This window comes from Ambystoma mexicanum, chromosome 10, assembly GCF_040938575.1.
Source record: "Ambystoma mexicanum isolate Mex_15411 chromosome 10, UKY_AmexF1_1, whole genome shotgun sequence".
Lineage (NCBI taxonomy): Eukaryota > Metazoa > Chordata > Amphibia > Caudata > Ambystomatidae > Ambystoma > Ambystoma mexicanum.
This window is the reverse complement of record NC_090932.1, coordinates 845128272-845150301: the sequence shown is the minus strand read 5'-3', so window position 1 is coordinate 845150301 and position 22030 is coordinate 845128272. Positions and strand designations below refer to the sequence as shown.

Below are 22030 nucleotides of genomic sequence, written 5' to 3'. Positions count from 1 at the left end.
GTTTCTTGGAGACTTCCAAGCCTCAGAGAATAACATCAGATACTTCCTGCCAAAAATAGGCAAGAACAGTGTGTCAAGACTGTGGTACGCAGACAACCTGATCCTACTGGACCACACTAAAATTGGACTTCAACGTCAGTTAACCAACTTGTCAGGATACATGAAAAGAAATAACCTCGAAATCAACAAATCAAAAACTAAGGTCCTGCTTCTCTCCAAATCCACACACAAGAAGGAAGAAAAAAACAAAGAAGCCCAAGCCTGGTACCTGGACAACGTTAAGATCGAAGTGGTCAATGAGTATAAATATCTCGGCATATGGATCGACAGCTCGCTAAAAGAAAACTCCATGCAAATGTGCCTATGGGAAAAAATAAGAAACCTCACAGCCCAAACCAGAGAAGTGGACAAACAATTCGGCAAATTTTCACTGACTCCCGCCATACAATTCTACAAGTCTAAAGTCGTCCCAACTATGACTTATGGAATGAACGCCTCCCTAAGTATGCCTGCATCAATCTGGTTGCAATTAGAAGGCTACCTGTGGAAATCTGTCATGGGTCTCCCCAAATCATCCTCCATGGCTGCAATTCGGCGAGAACTGGGCCTTCTCTCTCTAGCGGCAGTGGTGGACCAGAGCACCATGCAATTGTACAGAAAGATTCTGCAGCCCAACACCCTCCCAGTGTACCAGGTGATTGTGGTGGAAATTAAAAACGGTGCCTGAAAACCACTCAACAATTGGATAAGAATTCTCCAAGGAAAACCTGAGGAACTAGTCTGCACCGAAGAACAGCTGATCAGCAAGCCGGTAAGAGTGAAAACCAAGATTGAGCTCCAAGACTGGATCTCCACAAATGACAAAGCCCTAGCTAATAAGCTACTAATGCACCTGCCACCTGTGTACAACAAGCTAAATAAAACGCTGAAGTATTGTGAAAAATTCCCAGACATAACTCTGAGAAAACTTTTTATGAGAGCCTGACTAAACCTGCTACACACCAGGGAAGTCTTAACCATCAGATCTCTGGCCACTTCAAATCTTTGTCGGCTATGCGAAAGCAAAGATCAACCAGAAACTGCTTACGACCTGTCCCCAATTGAGCAAGGAGAGAGAGGCATACTTCTCACCACTCATATCCTATCCATCTGCGACAGATGAAGAAACTGGTTGGAGTCGGGTAATAGCCGGGGAATCCACAAGATGGACCATGACGTCAGTAAAACTCTTGGATACAGCCCTAAAAAAAATCAATATCCCAAGGGCATCACCAGACTCAACATAACCAGAAATCGGCTTCATCGCAATTACACTGCTACTTCCCCTGCACTCCTGGCCCATGCTGGGCAAAACTACAATGAACAAAGTCTGCCAGACAGATTGCGGTTCCCATTCTTCATCGTTCTCTTCAAATAAGTGGTGACAAAAGTACAATAAAACACTAACTGCAACCACGCAAGGTGACTTGTAAAAACCTTTATTGGTTAAAAGACAAGAATAACATTTTTTTTTCAAAAAGTAAGTGAGCAGTATCAAATAGTTACACAAAGGACGGAAATTACTATGATTCAAAAAGTCACTGACTCAAGGTTTCTGAGTAAAAGAATATACATTTATTTACACATCAATTGTATAACATTTCACTAAAGTAAAGCAGTTGAAAAATCACGTTACCAATACACCACACCACTCCCCATAGATTCTGGACAAGTTTAAACTCAAAACGAAGTGTGAGCAAAATGGCACTCCAGCAATTGAAAAAGGGAGGGAAAAACAAAGTTAGGCTAAAATTGAGCAGCACCAACAGGTAGGTAAGCAGGGCAATCTCGAAAGGGGAACTACAGTAATGGAATCAGATCAAATAGACTTAGGGCCAAAGTCAATAGGACAAAAGTCTTTTTCTCAAGATCACACAGTTCAGGGTAGTTCAAGGTTAAGTTTTTGCCAAGATTTCCGGACGAAGATGGTCAGCAGAAAAGTTAGTTTAAAGAGAAGAGAAGGACAAGCCCTCGAATTGGTGAAAGGTTTCACACACCTTTACCACGGCTGAACAAAACGCACAACTGGATTTGCACAGTACCTTTAAATGGAGAAGAAGCTGTACCTGAGGCCGATGTTCCTGGTAGTTCCTGCAGCCTCACGGTTCCTCAAGCGACTGTCGGAATGACACAAAGTAGGAAGACTGGAGGGTCCTGCACTAATCAGGGAAGAAACCAGCAGCAGAGCAAAGCAACAAATAAAAAGTGCGCTCCTTAAAACCCAAGCAGGGTCCGACCTTCCTGGCTATCCGGCCCACTGCAGCTCTGTACAGCGAATTCAACCAGAGGAGGGAGTCCTGGCTTGCAGTTTGGGCGAACTGGGTGGTCTCACTAGCTCAGGGGATTCCTGGAGGATCTTCTCTGTCGTTTGAGGTCGAGGATTTGGACCTGCAGCAGGGCTTCACTGGGCGGTTCAGCCATGGTAGGGGTCCTCTTCCGTCAGCTTCTCTTCAGTTCTTTCTTTGCAGTGGTGACTCTGCCTTTCCAGACCCAGAGACCGGCTTTTTATACAGTTTTACCCCATTCACACAGCCTGGCTGTCAATCACACAGCAGGGTGGCTGTCCCGCCGGGACAGTCACCACAGCCAATCATTTCAGAGTGCAACATGGGTCTCCAAGGAGATCCTGTGCAGGGAGTCCTAAACCCCTCCCTCACATCCTGTCCCCCCAGACATACAGGCGCCTAAGGAGGGCTTCTGCGTAGAAGCCCGCAAAAAGACGGTGAACAAAGGAATCAAACCTGGTTTGGCGCACAGAGTAAAACACGAGAAAGACTTTTACAAAAAGAAATGGCGAATAAATCCAGCTGAAACCGTAATAAAACATATATGGTCTAGCGGGTTTAAGTTCGGGCTACCAAGATAGCCTAAACAATACCAAGGTTATTTAAGATAACTGCGGAAGGAAAAATAGGGTAGTTACCACTGCCAACAGCCAAGTCTTGATGAAAAGGGAGCGAAACAATGCTCCAAGAGAAACAGACAAAAAGGGATAAGTATTAACCCTTTCCAGTACTCCATGTAAGATGGTTTGTACTGGGCCTGTGGTTTTACAGAGGCTAATAAAGTTAATGCCAACTTTATGTGTTCTGGGAGACAGTAGTCAGTCCCAGATAATGGAGTCTGAGTTGGGAAGTCTAAAAGACAACCCTGTGTCACTGCAGTGAAGGTGCTGCGTAACACACAGTAAAAAGATGATGCCTGTGGATAAGGTGAGGCTCCACAGTCTATGAACACAAAAATGGTAAACACACACAGCAAAACACACACAGCAAAACACATGTAAGAGTGGGAAAAAAGGCTCACACTCTTACCAGGTGAAAAAAATAAACCCTAGAAATCCAGCAAAGCTGCTGAGGAACTCAGTAGGTAAGGGAAATTAGCCATTCTGTAGAATTCTCCCTTACAGCTGCCATGGTAAAAGGGACTACATGTAGTCCCATCTTCCTTTTCATGAGGGCCTGTCGCAGATCAGGAGTGGACGCGCTGGGGACTGAAGTGTTTCCAGCACCTCTGCTCTCGAAATGGACAAAAAAGAAGGTAAGTGGGGGTGGGAGGGCGGTAAGGGAATTTAGTGGAAGGGGGTAGAGGTCCAAGGGTGGAGGGCAGAAGACGTACCTGATTCCACAGTGAGGGGAGATGGCGGGCATCGGCTGTGAGGAGGCTCAGGGCAGTGGGATTACCATGTGGTAATGCCCGCATTCTGAGCCTCCCCATTGGCTTGGAGGCCGCCACTTCCCTCTCGCCGGGTACTAATAAAAAACTTTGATGAAGGACTTATAAATATCCAGAACTGTTTCCAAGGAAGAGAACTGTGGTGTATGATTGTGATGTTAGAGAAGCACTGTGATAGTGGGTTGTGATGAAAGAAAAGCACTGTGACAAAAATCTATGGCTACAAGAAAGAGAAGAACTATGAAGGACTGTGACAAAGAAGGACTCTGAATAAGTAGTAGGACTAATAAAAAAGGCTGCAATTAAGGAAATCTACACTTGAGCAGCATTGTGACAAAGTACTCTGATGAAAGGGAAGACCTATGAGAACGAAGGACTATAATGAAGGAGAAGGACTCTGATGAAAGACAACGGCAGTGAAGAAGAACAGATAAAGGACATAAACTGTGACGAAGCAGAACTGTGCTGATGGGCATACAAAGAAGTACGAAGTACTGTGACAAAGGACAAGAACTATGAAAGTGAAGGACTGTCATGAAGAAGAAGAACCTTGACAAGTTAGAGGCAGTGTGACAAATTGGAAGGACTATGACGGTGGACTGTGATGAAGGAAAAGAACAGAGATAAAAGGGAAGGACTTTGAGGAAGGAGAAGGACTATGGTGAAGTGGGATGGTGGCAAAGGAAAGGGAAGAACTGTGATGAAGGACTGCATTAAAATAAAAAGACTATGATGAAGGACTTGATGAATTCAAGTGTCTGTGCCCAAGAAGAATTATGAGGAAGGGCAAGGACTGTGATGATGTAATGTGATGAAGGACTGCAACAAAGATGACAATTAATGTAAAGATATTTAATATAATAACAAATGTGCAGAATCAACCGTTATGTGAAAACCTTTCATATGCTATACAATTCTTTATTTTTGCCTTGAGAAAGCACCTAACATTTGGTGCAAATCATGTGCCAGCGATTTTTATTTTTGATATACAACCATTTGAAACAAATTGGCAATGTTTGAAGATGAACTACCTTTGGAATCAATATTATTGGAACAGACATTCTATGTTTGAGAAAGTGTTGGATGGAAATAACTGCTCTGGGGTATTTGGGGTGACCTTGTTTTGGAATTAATGCTTTTCGTCTGTGTTCACTTCTCATTATGGCACACAAGTGTTGTACCTTGAGCACAAGCAGCCTAAATCCTTGTCCAAAACACACAGAATTGTGAAAACTTGGCGGGAGTGGTCAAGATCAGTGCCAACTCTCTGTAGTTCCACATAGACACCGGCCTGTTTTTCCAAGAGAAATCATAAAATCCAGGTGTCTTGGTATCAGCTCACTTTCTTATGGAGGATCATCTCCCCCACTCGCCACCAGAAAATGTAGCTCCTCTGTACAAGTCTTCATATTGTGCATATGGATTGTGGAAGTGCCCTTCTAACTCGCCTCCCTATCACTACCCTTGCCTTGCGCAAAATAGTTTTTCTTGCCTCAGCACCTAATCTCAGGTCAGTGTAAAATTGATCACATCAACCCAACACTCAGGGATCTTCACTGATGCCCACTGCACACTTGCATCTAATTCAAGTCTCTGTGCAGCATCTTTGAAAGCCCTGGATGCCAGCAAAAGTGACTGCTTCAGGAAGAAGCTGTACCTCACTGGACAAACACGTACAACCCGCGGCTCCAGTGTCATGCTCCTAGATGGGTAAATACATGCAAAGGAAAGATGCAGACACAAGTCTTCCCGTCTAATACTCCTGCACTCTGGAACTCCCTGCCATCATCCCTGAAACTCGCTCCCTCCTTACTAACATTCAGGAACAAACTAAAACCCTTTTGCTTATGCTTCAAACCCAACCATTCCCCAACTACCCATCACCATGGACTACTGTTCCAACTTCCCATAAGCTCAAATCCCCCTAGCCAATGTATTTTGCCCTCCTCCCATCCAATGAACCTCTTGTTTTCTGTAAACATAGGGGCGTGCATCTGTAACCTGCACAGTTTTGCCATATAAAATGATTGATAGTGCTTTAAAAAGCACATAACGCTAGGGTGCAGCCTGGTTCTTCCGGGCCTTCCCCACTTCCTGGTCCTGCTAATCCTGCCTCCCCCGGGCCCTGATTGGCCTCTGATTTCACTACCAACAAAGAGGAAAGAAACCCACCAGCAGCAAGGCATCGGCACAATTCGCTGCATTTCCCCAGGCGAGGTGAGTCCTCTTTAACCCACATGCTCCCTGCCAGCCCCATAAAATGATTGATAGTGCTTTAAAAAGCACGTAACGTTAGGGTGCAGCGTGGTCCTTCCCGGGCATTCCCCACTTCCTGGTCTTGCGAATCCCGCCTACCTCGGCCGTGATTGGTACTTCCTTGGCCATAACCGACCCTCCCAGGGCAGCCCTCTGCCTGGCAGCCAGGCCAAGGGCCCCAAGGCAAAGGGCGGCTCCCACAGAGGCGGCTCCAGAAAGTGTCTGCAGGTGTCCGCAGGGGAAGCCAGCAGTCAACAGACACCAACAAAAACTGTAAGTGTGGCATGGGTGGGGTGTACAGCAATTACTCTACTACAGAAAGCCCTACCACTCTACCTTACCTTTACATAACAAAGACTGCCATAGACTTACACCATGCATACTTAGAAATATTTGTCACCACCAGCTAGAATCTATACATAACAGGATTATAAATGTTGCCTTGCATTGCATACAAACATACCTGTTAATGTTAGCATGTGCCACATTTAGATGGAATCATGAACATTAGCCAGTGTCGCATCTAGATAGGATTGTGAATGCTATCATGTGCCAGACTTAGATGAAATTGCAAACTTTAGCATGCATCACATCTAGATATGACTGTGAATGTTACCATGTGCCTCACTTAGATGGACTTTGAAGGTTAGCAACTGCCACATTTAGATAGAATTGTGAACATTAGCCTGTGTCGCATCTGGATAGGACTGTGAATGTTAGCATCTGCCAAACATGGATGGAATTGCAAAGGCTAGCAAATGCCACACAGATGTAATTGTGAATGCTGGCATGTGCCACATTTAGATGGACTTTGAGAGTTAGCAGGTGCCACACTTGGATGGAATTGTGAACATTGGCCTGCGCCGCATCTGGATGGGATTGTGGGGGTTGGCATGTGCCACACTTAGAATTGTGAACATTAGCTGCGCCGCATCTGGATGGGATTGTGAAGGCCAGCGGGTGCCACACGTAGACAGAGTTGTGAATGGTATCATGTTAAATGTCATATAATCCCACTAACCAAAAAGCTCAAACTTTCTGCTAACTTATCTGACTCAAAAAACTCACACAACCATCTCTCGCACAACAAGCCACACGCACTTCACCACACTGCAACAACACATAAGCCGGACCAACAGCACACGAGGACTGACATCGATCCGATACTCACACTAAAGCTCAGCACCCGGTGTATACCGAGTTGAAGCTGCCAACAGAACACCACTCCTCTCACTATCCTAATCCCTCCTCACCTTACTAACCCACCCCGACTTCTCGTTTACAGTTCCACCAGAGCGCCTGGGGACCAACTCTGTTGGTGACTGTGCGCGGTACAAATACCTTTAACATTTAACATTTTAACATTTAACAATTAATATATATAATGCATCTCAATTTTGATAAGTAAACCGCTTCGGTGCCCTTCCGTGCCAGGGCCAGACTATATAAATCCCCAAAATAAAGCAAATGGAAATAAATATCCCAGGTTAATGTGCGCCTCAAAGAAATTATGTAAAGAAAAAACATTATACAGGATATGATTCTGATTATATCTCTCCCTTTCAGCAGCTCTATTTAAGTGACTTGTATGTGATGGAAAGACATATTTTCTGTTTTTTTTAGATATGGGATTTCAATGGACATTGCCACTATAAACTCAATGCAGGAGGCAACCAAGCAGCAGAAATCTCCCAGATCCTGGTGCTCAAGAGGACTATTCTGGTGCTGGGTTGGGAAAGGTACAGTGGACATCATATTACAATGTGTTGGGGTAATGCACTTATTGTCATGGTCACATCTCATCAATAACTGTGGTTTGTTTTTAAGTAAGATAACAGAACTTTTTATCCGAGAGCTTCCCCATTCATCAGTTCTGTGTTCACGCAGCATGTGCCAACCCAGAGTTTGCATTCTGCAAATACTCTCCTAATGGAAACACCACACTATTACTAAACACCGTGGGGTGGGACCCTTTGGCCACATAGGCTTGATCTCATTGGAATGCCCTGCAAGATGTTGCCCGCAAAACACAAACCTTGTGAAATGTTGCTGCATGTCACAAACACAAGAATTGGTATTGAGCCTTTCTACTCTTACAGTCAGCGCAGCACTAAGAGACCAATATTGGTGGCGACATGCTTTATTGAACTGTTAGAGCCCGCATACAAGGGTTCTATTGTATGATATGTGACCGCCACCCAAGTTTGTGTCCCTGAGGCAAAGATAGGTCTTCTCACCTAGCACACAACAGTGTCTGATGCTTAGTGCTCTAACCGAGCTGGAGCTTGTACAGGGGGATAAAGGGCAGCCACGCCTGGGCCTTCCCGTAACACAGCTTGCCTAAGTCTCCTTGATCAGTGTCAAGTGTGAACCCATCACAAACGGAATCTCGGAATGCAGCCTTTACATGTAGCAAGACCACACGGCATGAGGTATAGGCGACGCATGCTGGGGTGGCAGAGGTTGCCAGGATACAGGGAGCAGGAGGAAGTGGGTTGCTCTGGAGGAGTATATGTACAGCTGAGGGGAGAGACCACCTCACGCATAGTATAGGCCGCTACCCCAATCCTCTTTGCAACAGAATATTGATGAAAAGATTCACAGGAAAAAGCATATCAGTGTTGAAGTCTGTGGAAAATCAAGTTATTCTGAAGAAGCATGGGGAATATTCTGAATATACAAATCTGACTAGTTAATAATGCATGTTGCAATATTGTAGATATATGCCCAGCCAAAAATTTGTAGAAAATACTATCTGCTGATGCAAGTGCTTGGTCTAGGTGTTTGGGAACATTTGGCACTGATGTTTACAAGAATATGCTTTAATGTAACTTGTTTCCCGTTGGTTGTAGTGTTCTTTGTGAGTGATTAACTAGAGGCCTCTCTCTTCCAAATAGTTAGAGGATTAGGGAAAGTAGGGAATATGGGAGATAATACAGCGGCAACCACTTTAAGGGAGAAGGCACCCGCGTTCCAGCACAGACGTGCACTCTCGTCCTCTTTATCAAGAGCAAAACTATCTTTGAGACCTCGGGCTGTGGTTAGAACACAGACTACACCATAGGCTACACACACACATATGCCAGTGTACCTTTATTGAAATTATGCACACAGTCTACAATATGTTCTACTTGACCCTCCTCCCCCACACACAGATGACACACTATGTTCTGAATTACCTTAACACACACAAACACACTGTGGTCAGGGTCTTTAGATGTGTCTTCCTGGCAGAGCAGCTTGGTCCTAACTCTAAGCAAGTGGGGTTGTGTGATTAACAAGTGAAGTACATCTTTTCCTCAAATACCAAATGAGGGAATGTTCATGCACTATATATTTGTGAAAATATAATGTTTATATAAGGAAAAGCATGAGGTAAGTAAACTTCTTAAAATAAATGTATCACTTTAATTACGTAAATAGAAATAGTTTCAACAGTTTGAAAGAGTTCATTAAAGAGTTTTACCTAGAAGGAAAAATGCAGTCCCCGGGAAGTAAAACACTTTCCCTATCTAGGCCAGAGGGGAGTTTTCAGAGAAACCAAGGGATACTGCTTGTGATGATTTTCCAGGAAAAAAGTTTCTTTCTGTGAAAGTGTCCAACGGAGAAGTGTCTGGAGTTCTGATTGAGTTAAAGACATATTGGACCCTAAGTGATGAAGAAGGGACCCACCGCAGCTCTGCAGTGAGTGACATTGTGGGTTCCAGTGGCAGTCACTGTGCACATGGATTGTTTGGTGACCACTGTAGGTTCCAACAAAGTCACACACACATAAAGCAAAGGAAAAGGGGCAAATAGGGTACAACTCCCGTCATCTGGGACATCGGTTTGGGGAAACCTGGAACCCACATTGCCAGTACGACAAAGAGAGAAAACCTTTGAGAGTTGTGTGCAATTAAAACCCATTCCTGGCAGTAGAGTAAACCAGGAAGAAAACCAGTTTTATGAAGTTGAAGTATAGTCTTGTCAGGAGAGTAAACCAGGAAAGGAAACTTAGTTATTTCTAAACAGAAACCATTGTGGTTATATAGAAGAGTGTAAACGAAGTTGATTCCATTCCTGGCAGGAGAGTGAACTGACATTTGTGATGTCATCTTTCATGTAATGGGTGTTTGCCTTAGCAGAGCACAGTGGTGGTGTGAGGTATGGTTGCTTAGCTACCATAAATGGCAAATTTATGTATTTTTTTGGTTTTACTTGTAACCATAACATCCCTTTAACAAAGTTTTTTCATTGAATTTCAGAGGTTTTTATTAGTGCAAATTAACCATAATGCCCCTTTAACAAAGTTTTTTCAGTGAATTTCATGGGTTTTTACCAGTGCACCCTAATGTGCTACAACTTACTAATATCAGACTCAATATAGTAACATTTTTCTCCAATTTACAAAGTTTTACCATAAAACTCTGCCATTACCCATATTCTAGAATAATTTTGAACACTTCTATGCACTTTTTGCAACTTTTTCCACAGTTTTTATGTTCGCCGATGTTAATGAACGTCTGATGTCATTGCAGACTTTTCGGACAGTGTCACATGACCACGCGCACGCGTGCGCCATGATGATGTGTTTGTGAACGCGTCCACACTCTGCAGATGGGTCCATGTTTCGCAAACAGTTTGGAACTGCATTTTCAGCTGACCTAGGAACTTTCAAGCTCATAATTTACCCTTTCACAGCTCCTACAACTATTCTTCCTCATTATCCATGAACAATCTAGCACACAGCACAAACTTGGAAGAATACTAGGAAAATTGCTATTTATCTTAAAAATGGCATCAGCTATTGCGATCCCTCCTCCCCAAGAGCCACCACCACCACCTGAAGGACCTACACAACGACAGAAGTGCAATACTTCAAAAGACAATGACGATGACCAGGAAGATGAGGTAGAGGAAGTACCTAACTCTATCACCCAGAGAGAATCATGGGTGTGGCAGTTCTTTACCACTGTTGTGTACAAAATGCTCAAGCTACCAAAAGTGAAATTGATTGATTGATTGATTTATTTATTTATAGAGTGCTTTACACCAAGGCGCTGATGCACTGAGTGCAACGTTGTGCTCAGTCGCGGACAACCTGGGTAGTACTCCTATGGGACCACCTCCATGCGCCGCCACATCAAATCCAACCACCACAATGCTCTCGGAAAGGCTGTTCCTTTCTAGGAAGTAGTAGGCTGTATGCCTCTATCTCATCTTCCTCAACCAATGCTGTAAACACACAGCCTACTACTGTGGCACAAAATCCCACCAGCTACCTTGCAAGCAATAAAAGAGCCTGTTGATCCATATCTTTTGAAAACAACAGTACTCTGTATATACTGCAACATACCACTTTGCAGGGGAAGCAATTTCGATGTGCTTTTGAAGCAGTAATCAAGGAGCATGAGAAACACTGCCCTCTACCTTAGATTTAACACAAACGCAACATCTTCCCTGGTCACATGACCCTCCATATGTGTGGCTGGTGCCCCTTCCCTCATTTCCGTCCCCACATTACTTTCTGCCCTCTCCTGAAAAAGAAAAAAAAACATCAAAAAAGGTTCCTTCAGGAACCACCTTTCACAGTTAAAAAATAGAACTAGAAAAATAAGCTTATAGACTCCATCTACTTTACACTTTTCAGTAAAGTAGTTAGATTCAATAAGATTCTCCAACATTCCAATTCACATTTTCTACTATGTTAATGGGAAAATGGACAATTGCATACTAGAGAAAAAAAAAGCACAGGAACACATTTCTTTCCAAAAATCTTCTCTCTAGTATACAATAAACACCATAATCCATTGCCTTTATAACTATCCACAGCCTCCGCATTCACCTGTCTAGCTCATACCTTATTTGAAAACCTGGGTTACACATATACAGAATCACACAAAATAGCCCTTCTACTCTTTTTACTGTTATGTTTGTAACACTCCCTCATTGCCTGCTTTAAACCGTTCACACATATAGCCTATCAACATATTAAACGTCCACCTACCAACTGCCACTTAACAATGTTCTACAAATCTTTTGCATCTACATTTCCCATACTTATACCAAAAAACTGTACATAGTGCTTCTACAAAAAAATGCACATATGCATTGTGCAGTCACAGAAGTGCATAAATAAACGGGTCAGTACGGATGGACAAGTACTCATGGAAGCCCAGGAGGGAAGTGCCAAGGGATGGCAAGGTGGGAGGCCACTAGCTATCTGCTGGGGCAGAGGATCCTCAAGGGCGGGGTACATCTGAACCGTAACATCCCTTTAACAAAGTGTTTTCTGTCAATTGAGTACGTTTTCATAAGTAAAAATGTTTCATAATGTTACATTACTATATATGCGTTATTGATAATTCCTCTTTTAACATATATGAAACAACTATAAACCTCCTTTAGCAAACATATTTTTTGCACTGCATACTTATGTGAGTCGTTGGCAGCAGTGCACACCCAATAGAATCAGACTAGACATTTGTCCTTGCCGAATGCCAGGCATATGCATTTGCATATGGTCTTTCCCTTCTGTAATGGCTTGGCAGGCGAAGAACGGTGGTCTGGAGGGTTGCCCAGAGCATTGCCAGTGGTTAAGATTAATTCTAAACCTTCCAGCCATCACCTCTTTGTTTTTGCTATGTCACCCCGAGTGGGACGGGTATGCCCAGACGTGGGTCCCGTGCCTGCTGGGCCTAGAGACCCAAGCTACTCCTCACTGATGAGCCCCAACAAGGGCGAAACATGTTTGGGGATGCTTGTGGTCTCGTGCAGAAGGGATGTGGCCTAGCAGTTCGGGCTGGACTGCCCCTTTTGGGGTGGGGCCAAGCCTGATTTGCATATGGTCTTTCCCTTCTGTAATGGCTTAGCAGGCGAAGAACGGTGGTCTGGAGGGTTGCCCAGAGCATTGCCAGTGGTTAAGATTAATTCTAAACCTTCCAGTTATCACCTCTTTGTTTTTGCTATGTCACCCCGAGTGGGACGGGTATGCCCAGACGTGGGTCCCGTGCCTGCTGGGCTTGGAGACCCAAGCTACTCCTCACTGATGAGCCCTAACAAGGGCGAAACATGTTTGGGGATGCTTGTGGTCTCGTGCAGAAGGGATGTGGCCTAGCAGTTCGGGCTGGACTGCCCCTTTTGGGGTGGGGCCAAGCCTGATTTGCATATCGTCTTTCCCTTCTGTAATGGCTTGGCAGGCGAAGAACGGTGGTCTGGAGGGTTGCCCAGAGCATTGCCAGTGGTTAAGATTAATTCTAAACCTTCCAGCCATCACCTCATTGTTTTTGCTATGTCACCCCGAGTGGGACGGGTATGCCCAGATGTGGGTCCCGTGCCTGCTGGGCCTAGAGACCCAAGCTACTCCTCACTGATGAGCCCCAACAAGGGCGAAACATGTTTGGGGATGCTGGTGGTCTCGTGCAGAAGGGATGTGGCCTAGCAGTTCGGGCTGGACTGCCCCTTTTGGGGTGGGGCCAAGCCTGATTTGCATATGGTCTTTCCCTTCTGTAATGGCTTGGCAGGTGAAGAACGGTGGTCTGGAGGGTTGCCCAGAGCATTGCCAGTGGTTAAGATTAATTCTAAACCTTCCAGCCATCACCTCTTTGTTTTTGCTAGGCCCTCTTTCCACGGCACAAAAGTTATATCACTATTTTTTGTCCTTAAGTTTCGACAATTTCAAAAAAGTAAAACACAGGACAGATTTCCAAAAGTAGCCTTTCAGGTCCTTGCTGATGCTCCTCACACAACTTTGCTCCAATCCCGTCCAACACTCCGGGATGCAACCGCACACAGATTTTTTATCCCCTTTTAAACCTGTAGCTTCGGCCATTCCGCATGCCCCAATACGTAAATCAGAGTATGCATTTGTTGTTGCCAAGGGCCAGGCCCATTCTCCATGCACAAAACGTATCACTATTTTTTATGCCACTGCCCATGGCAGAAAAGTTATATCACAAGTGTTTGTATGTGCATTTCCACACTTTCAAAAAAATAAAAAACATGACACATTTGCAAAAGCATCCTTTCAGGTCCTTGCTGATGCTCCTCGTGCAAGTTTGCTGCAATCCCGTTCAGCACTCCGGATGCAGTCGCAAGCAGAATGTATTTTCCCATTTCATCCTAGATCTTGGGCCATGCTGCATACCCCAATAATTAACTCAGAGTAGGCAATCGGCTTTGCCGAGGGACAGGCCCATTGTGCATGCACCAAACTTAAATCACTATTTGTTGTGCTTACATTTGGACACGTTGGAAAAATAAAACACAACACAGATTTGCAAAACCATGATTTCAGTTCCTTGCTGATGCTTCTCATGCAGGTTTGTTGTCATTCAGTACAGCACTTCAGGCTGTAGCCGCAAGCAGAATATTTCTTCCCATTCAAACCTAGGGTTCGGCAATGATGCATGCCCCAATAATCAAATCCGAGTACATGATTATCAAGTAATAGCAGCGTGGTAGAATGGGTAGATCACTGCGCTTCATCTAGTACTTTAAACAGATTACCCTGCTGGTAGTGATGGGGTTCTTTTGTGAAGGTGCCCTTCCTTCTTCAATTGTTATGTTTCAAAAAGGAGAGTGAGCCATGTTAACGTCAGCACTGGGTTATTCAATAAGTAACTATTGTTGTAATGAAGCAGTCTTCAAAACCATTCTTGATGCCATCATTATTGTAAGAAGTCAGCCGACAAGTAATTCGACTCTCTAGGGTCTTTCTCAAGGCATGTGGATTGTGGGCCAGTCATTGCTGCGAGGTTGTGGAAATGAGTCCGGCATCCAATTCCAATATCTTATCCCACTTTGATTGCAAATAAGGGTGGGTAATGATTTCAAAGTGTGGCATTGTGACCCGGTGGGTACCTGGTTTGGCATTATTGGTAATGATCTGTTTTTTAGCATTGTCTCGGATTGTATGCAGCAATAGTCACGGCAATCTATTGATGCAATCCGATGCAGCACTTTGGGCTGTAGCCACAGACCGAATTTTTGCCACAGGGAGAAATTATTTTCCGATTCAAACCTATCCCGATTTTGAAAAACATAGCCAGTACCTGGTGACCGTGCCCACGTTAACCCCATTGCCAGTCCTTCGTGGTCATGGCCAGTAGCCTTTGGCCAGGACTCGGACAATCTGTCCACTGCCCCTGGCCACTGGCTATACCTTAGTCACCAAAGGTATATCACTATTTTTATACCTACATTATGATACTATTTTAAAAAAAAACACTGAAACATTTGCAAACCCATGCTTACAGGTTCTTGCCAATGCTCCTTCAGAACTTTCCTGCAAATCCATCCATGCTTTATCTTTTGAAAAGTGTCAAAATGTATGTGCATAAAATAGTTATATAACTTAGCTCTCAGTTGACCAAATCCATTCAGACTTTGCAGAAAAATTCAAGGTTTGGCCTACAATCTTTCAAAAATCTTTTGTGCACATTCGTCAAACGGCAACAAAGTTATAAGCCATCTAAAAAGGTTGAACCCCCCTCTAGTTTTGCCACCTCGGCACAAAATCCCACCAAACTTTGAAAAAACATTCAAATCTGGGTGTTACATCTTTTTTGCAAAGTTTTGTGCAGATTCGTGAAACGGCACCAAACTTATAAGCCTTGCAAATATTTTGGGACGCCCCTCTAATGTTGACCATGTCTAGAATGATATCATAAAATTTCAGACAGTTTCATTTAGTGGTGCCAAAGTTATATGCCATCCAAAAACAGCTTTTCACCAACCCTGTGATGCAAAAATATGTATGGATGCACCGACCATCTGAGATATTCGCGAACATCACAGGGCTGTTTCGATCTGTTTGCAGACTTAGGAGATGAAAAAACACCTGTTTTGGGGCTTTTTATGGCCATATCCCATCCCATCCTCATCACCCCACACCTCCCCATAGATTGTTTTATTAGTTTGACAAGTGCAATGGTGTGTTTTTTAATATGTTTTTACCGTGATGTCCATGGACTATGGGCACTGTTTGTGAATCCAACATGGCGGACGTTTGAAACATTTTGACGCAGCTCACGTTTTCCACCATCCAATCAGCTAGCACGTTCGATGTCCGCGGACCTCACGCTGCCCTCCAGACCAATCGGAGGCCCGTCCATGGACCGAACAGAAAATACTACTGCACGGATTTACACCAAATTCACAAAAGCATGCTTTCAGGACCAAGCCGCCGCTCCTGGCGTAAATTTGGTGATAATCCATCCAGTGGTTTGGCCTGTATACGTGAGCAAAAGAAATTTCCATTGCATCTATGGAAAAAAAACACACATTTTGGCCCCCCTGTACAAAACCTCACCAAACTGCAGAATCAATCTGACAGGGGGCCATATACTATTTGTGCAAAGTTTCATGAGGATTCGTCAAGGTTGGGCGAAGTTATAGGCTGCCCAAAAGTGTGCATCCTAGGGGTTGAGCAATTTAACCTTAACTACTGCATAAGCTACATCAGGCCCTGTAATATACATGGAGACCTTCTGCTGTAGTAGGGCTAGGGTTTGAGGCCTGTCTATTGACTCTGCTTGTTAAGACACCATAGGGCTCATCATGAGTTGAACGATAATACAGCAGTAATTCTGCCTCGGTCATATTACCGTTAGTGCCGTGATGTCAGGCAGAAGTACCACTGTATCATAACATGGCAGGAGCATGCACTCTCCCTCGGTGGTAATGGTAATGCCGACGGTGGTATTACCACTGGAAATGATGATCTGGCAGAACATAACGCCAAGAATGCTGAAAACTCTGGAATGACCAAAGGCCAGGTTCTGCAGCCTCATTTCCCTTAACAGGAGGGACCATGCAGCCACAAGCGATGGCACTGTGGAACACCTCCCACTCACACCTTGGAAGGAGAAGGTCAGGTCCGTCCTCCACATGGAGGGGCTTGGGAGTGCAGAGGCTGCAGCAGCAAGCCACGGCTATAGTAGTAATTCCATCAGACCCCACTAACATGTGAATGCACTCGGCAAAAACATGCATCCTTCTGTAAAGATGGACATAATTAGCAAGGGAATGGGAAAACACATGGCAATCATTGCGAATGCACAGTGAGTGCACTCATGTGCCCGGGGAGGTGGGAAAATATAGCATTGCACATGCACCATACTTCAAATGTGCACACCAAGACATGAAGGAGCTCATGTATCAAGAGACTATGGGCCTCATTACGAGGCTTGTGCTGACGGAATGAAGGGGGCCGGTACGGGACCGGCCCCCTTCATTCCGTCAGGGCTGATTACGAGGTTCCCTTCACGGGACACGGATCAGACATCTGGTAAAACCAGACATCTTTTCCGGGTCCCGCAAGGGGAAGAGGGAGGTAACAACGGGACACTTGTAATGTGCCCGTTGTTACCTCCCTCCCCATTCCCATTGAGCCCTATGGGGGCTCAAATGGGAATGGGGATTGGTTCCTGCAAGGAGGACTTACCGGGTCGGAATGACCCGGTAAGTCCCCATCGCAGGAACCCGGTAATGGAGCCCAGTTTGGAGACAGCCATGGAGCTAATAGCTCCATGGCTGCCTCCAAACTCGTAACGAGGCCCTATAACATCAATGAATGGCATAACAGCCTTGCATAAGGCTTTGTCGTCATTCATTTACATCATGTCTCATCATTTGTATGATGGAGTGGAGGGACTGAACGCAACTTGCATTTCCACTACCTCCTTCCTCTCCGCCATTCAAATGCTAATGCATCTACGCCGGCATGGATTAACATTTCAGCTCAGATGCTGGCAATCCCTATGGTGTCTGCCTGCTTCATACATCAGCATAAAGCAGGCGGTCCCCATAGGGATCCATTGTATAAGCTCCCTGCCATGGAAGCATGGCAAGCGGTACTCACAAACCAAAGTAAACGCTGCCTGGTATGCAAGCCTGCCAGTCAGCATCTACTCACTTTGCACTTCAGAGTGCACACGTGAAGGGCAAAAGGCGGGATACATGCTTGTATGCCATCATTTGCCCTTTATGTTTGCAATCTGCAGTGCAAATGACAAACATTTGGATTAAGAGAGCTCCTTACGTCATAGTGTAAACATAACGGTTTTCGCTGCCAAATCACTCATTTGGAATACATGGGCTCGGGAAACATGAGAAGCACCCATGTATACCATAAGAGTGCATGTTAGCAAGTGAACCCTCAGCGCTCCCACAACAACAAGCGTGGCAGGCCAACAGGCAACTTGCACATGCATGCACCGTGGGCACCCTCAGAAGGCAGTGCCTCCACCTAGCAGTAGCTGCACTCTTTGGCCTATAACCACCTGTGCCATTCATGCAAAATGTGTGTATGCAGAACAAACCCAATGTCACAATGGTCTTGCAAGCCCACTCACATGTATGGAAGATGACTGACAGCATGTAATTATCCACCGAACAGGAACACAGCCCACCAGCTGTGCCTCAACACGACATGCAATCCATTTGTGTACTCCAGGATGCCATCGAGCAGCGCCAGGCATCACTGGAAACACTGGCAGGTCAGCAGGTGGAAGACATGCAAGCCATGAGGGACTGCCTGCAGGGAATGTACCGCAGGATTACTCGTTTCCTCTGCCAGGCCATCGCTGCCATCACCACGGTCGGGCAGCAGATTAGGGACATACAGAGGGTATATCGGCCTTTGCTGAGTCCCTCAATTCCTGCAAAATGCTGATTCTGCAGCATATCCAGGGCTAGGCATCTGTGCTCTCCACCTCAGTCACCACCATAGAGGGATCCCAGCCCAGCATCCCAAGGCACCGCTCCAAGCACCACCGACACCCAACTTGCTGGAGCAGGCTACCAAGGCCAAGAGGCATCAGAAGTGACTGTAATGACACACATGTCATCAGATTTCACAAGGGAGGGGGTGACATTCCTTATTGCGTGCATGTGCGTAATTCATTACGTGATGATATACAGATGTGCGTAGCAAGTGCATAGCAATGTGCTCAAAAGAAATGGCCCTCAGTTCTTGTTGAACAAGATGTCCATCCCTACCCGCTTCCTGCCCACTGTGTGGCATCACAATACCTGCAGGTAGTGAGTCCTCCTCTTCCGGGGGGGCATGTCCTCATCAGGAGCCGGGGGACATTCTGCATTAGGCAAATGTTGTGCAGCATGGAACAGGAAAGAACAATTTGTCTGACCTTCTCTGGCCTGTACATTAAGGCCCCATTAGACTGGTTTAGGCACCGGAAACAAGCCTTCAACAGGCCGAAGGTAGGCTCAATGTAGAGCCTGGTCTGGACTTGTGCCGCATTGTATACCACCTCCTCTGGCGCCTGTGGATTCCACACGGTTGTCATCAGCCATGGTAGTCAGTGTTTATCCAGAGTCACTTGCAAGGGCAAAGGTCATAGGTATCAGTCAGAGAGCATTGTGGATGTGTTGCCTTTTACAACAGAATGTTGATAGGCAGTCTGTGTATGCATTTTAGAAGTTTTGTCACACAACATGATTTACCATGACAATACTTGCATGTGAAGTCATTCACTTTGGGGGACAATTTGCTCTGTCGTGAAACACCATACACACAGCTAGTGGCCAGCGCTCATCGCTTTCAGTGTCTATGGGACTGTGATTGACATGGCAGATTGCCATGGTGCCTTTGTTGGGCCTATTTATTGCTCTCAAGCATGTGCCCTGATGGATGATTAGTTGTACTTGTGCAGGTCTGTGTTGTCTGTGTCTATTCCATCATGGCTTCACATTAATGGTTACCTGAGTACATGGCATTACTTATGCCAGTGTTACATTCTTTTAGTGCAGTGTTGAACTGTGTCGTTCCATGTATAGGGATGTGCAATGCTGCATTGTGGTGCCTGTAGTCCTTTGTGTGTGAATTGCTAGCCTGTTGGGGCAATGTGCATTGGTGACTGATTGCAGCGTTGTCAATCATGTGCAAGTCCTGTAGGTTGTAGGCTGTCATGTGCAGGTTGGGAGGGCAGGCAGTTCCTGCATGTACAGGGCCTTGACAGGGCATGCATTCTTCATTTGTGGTAATACCCCCTTCACATGGCAATTCACTAGTGGTGCGAGAATAGTTTGTGTGATGGCACTTGTACTGACCCAATATCCAACTCCCTTGCCCTCTGTAGCTCTCCATGTATCCAGGCAGTGTGCTGTTCCAGAGGACCATGGCATTTTGGATGGCACCAGGGAAGCGGGCACAGCAGTGTTTTATGAGGAGGTCATGATCGTAGATGACCTGGACATTCAGGGAGTGGTACTCCTTTTGCTTGCAGTGTACCTCCTCAGATGCCTAGGGGGCCACCAATGCCACATGGGTTCAGTACAGAGCAGCAATCATGGTGGGCATGTGTGCTACTTCATTAAACATGCCTTTATGTCATTCTCCTTTGTCAGGGTGGTGGGCAGGGAGATGTGCCGGGAGACATGGTGCAGGAGTGCTCTCAGCACCTGCACAAGCACATTGGAGAATGTAGGATGGGACATGCCATGCAGGGTGTTCTTGAAGGTGCCAGTACCAAAGGAATGCAGGACAAACACAAGCTTCGGCAGGGGGGGGGGGCTGTGCTGATGTTGATCCTGCTTCCTATGTCATCATGGATCAGGGTGAGCAGCTCAGCTATGACCTCCATGTTCAGCAGGGACAGGGTGATCAGCTGGTTGTCAGTTAAGGTCCAGAGTGAGGGCCTGACCTGGGGTATGGGCGCTCGCCTTGCATAGCGTCTCACCCTCCTCTCTGCACCCTGTGCTGCTGTTCCAGCCTGTACAGCTCAATGTGGAGCAGGAGCAGCTTCATGTCCCAATTAGCAACAGCTAGTGGCAGCATGGTATTGGAAGGTGTGTTTGGGGAAGGTGTGGGCCCTATGTGCCCTTCCTCAGTGGATTGGGTGCACCTGTAGCTTCATTTCCATCACCTGTATGCATTTATCTCCAAAGGTGGAAATAACTGCACTGTGTTTTCTACAGTAATATTGCCCATTAAGGGGTTATTTCAGAAGTATTCCAACTTGTGATATGGTGGAAATGGTTTATAGTCATAAAACCGAAAACAAAAATCCCGAATACAATAATCTCGAATCCAAAATCTCGAAAAAAAAAAGTCGAATTTTTTTTTAATGACGTTTTTTGTTCGAAATGGGGGGGTTCCCCCCCCCCCAACCCCCCTTTTTTCTATTTTTTTTTTATTTTAACCCATTTTTTTTACTTACCTGACCCCAAAAAAGCATATAATTAAATAAATAAAAAATTCGACTTTTTTTTTTTCGGGATTTTGGATTCGAGATTATTGTATTTCGAGATTTTTTTTTCGGTCTTTTGACCGACCACCGGTGGAAATACCGTTTTTGTATCTCAGTGGTAATTCCATCAGCGGAATTACCATGGGAGTTAATTCTGCCATTTGTTGGTGGTAATTCCGCCGGCGCTAATACTACAGGCTAATTCCACCAGTGGAGTTATCACTGACTCTTTATTAGGCAGTATGGCAATGAAGGGGCCCCTGAGGGACCCTCGTTTGTGGAAACAAGGCACAATCACCACACACAAACCGATACCGATACGCCAGACACGAGGTTGTATTCCCAAAATCTAGTGTTTATTGCAAAACAAATAGTCTCAGTTGGCCAACTGGTCCCACGCCCCGCGACGTTTGTCTATCAGACCTCGGGGGATACAACAGTTACATATATACAAAACAAGCATCTAGTAATCAGTAGTGTCACAACTTATACCGCCCCTATTGCATTTCCTTTGAACTAGGCATGATGATTGACAATGGTGACGAGTTTGACACCTTCAAACATTCATTGTGTAACAGTTTGCAATTTTGTAAGCCCACAGACATTAAGTCTGTGTTTTAAAGAACACAATGCTTCTGTTTTCTGCAAGCAAGCTGTGCGTAGGGAGAGACACATTCCAGGCCTTGCTATCTCCTAGTTTCTATTTGTGTGCTGGGGGGTCAACTTGCTCTCCAGTGCCGTACCGGGCTCAGAGAAGGGGGGCCGCAAATAAGAGCATAATTCAAGTCATTTAATGTTCGCTCTAGCATTTCTACTGTGCTTACCGAGACTAGCTGGCACATGCTGTACTGATTAGAATGCCCTGCCTG

The 22030-nt window shown here is 45.2% G+C and overlaps 1 protein-coding gene across 1 annotated transcript in view; it reads left to right on the top strand.

The window, feature by feature from the left end:
* Positions 1 to 22030, top strand: part of WDR49 (WD repeat domain 49) — a 723235-nt gene that overhangs the window by 329813 nt on the left and 371392 nt on the right. Inside the window, exon 10 of the mRNA XM_069618491.1 lies at positions 7594 to 7709. Coding sequence (XP_069474592.1) covers positions 7594 to 7709 — 116 coding nt within the window. The remainder of the gene's footprint in view (positions 1 to 7593; positions 7710 to 22030) is intronic.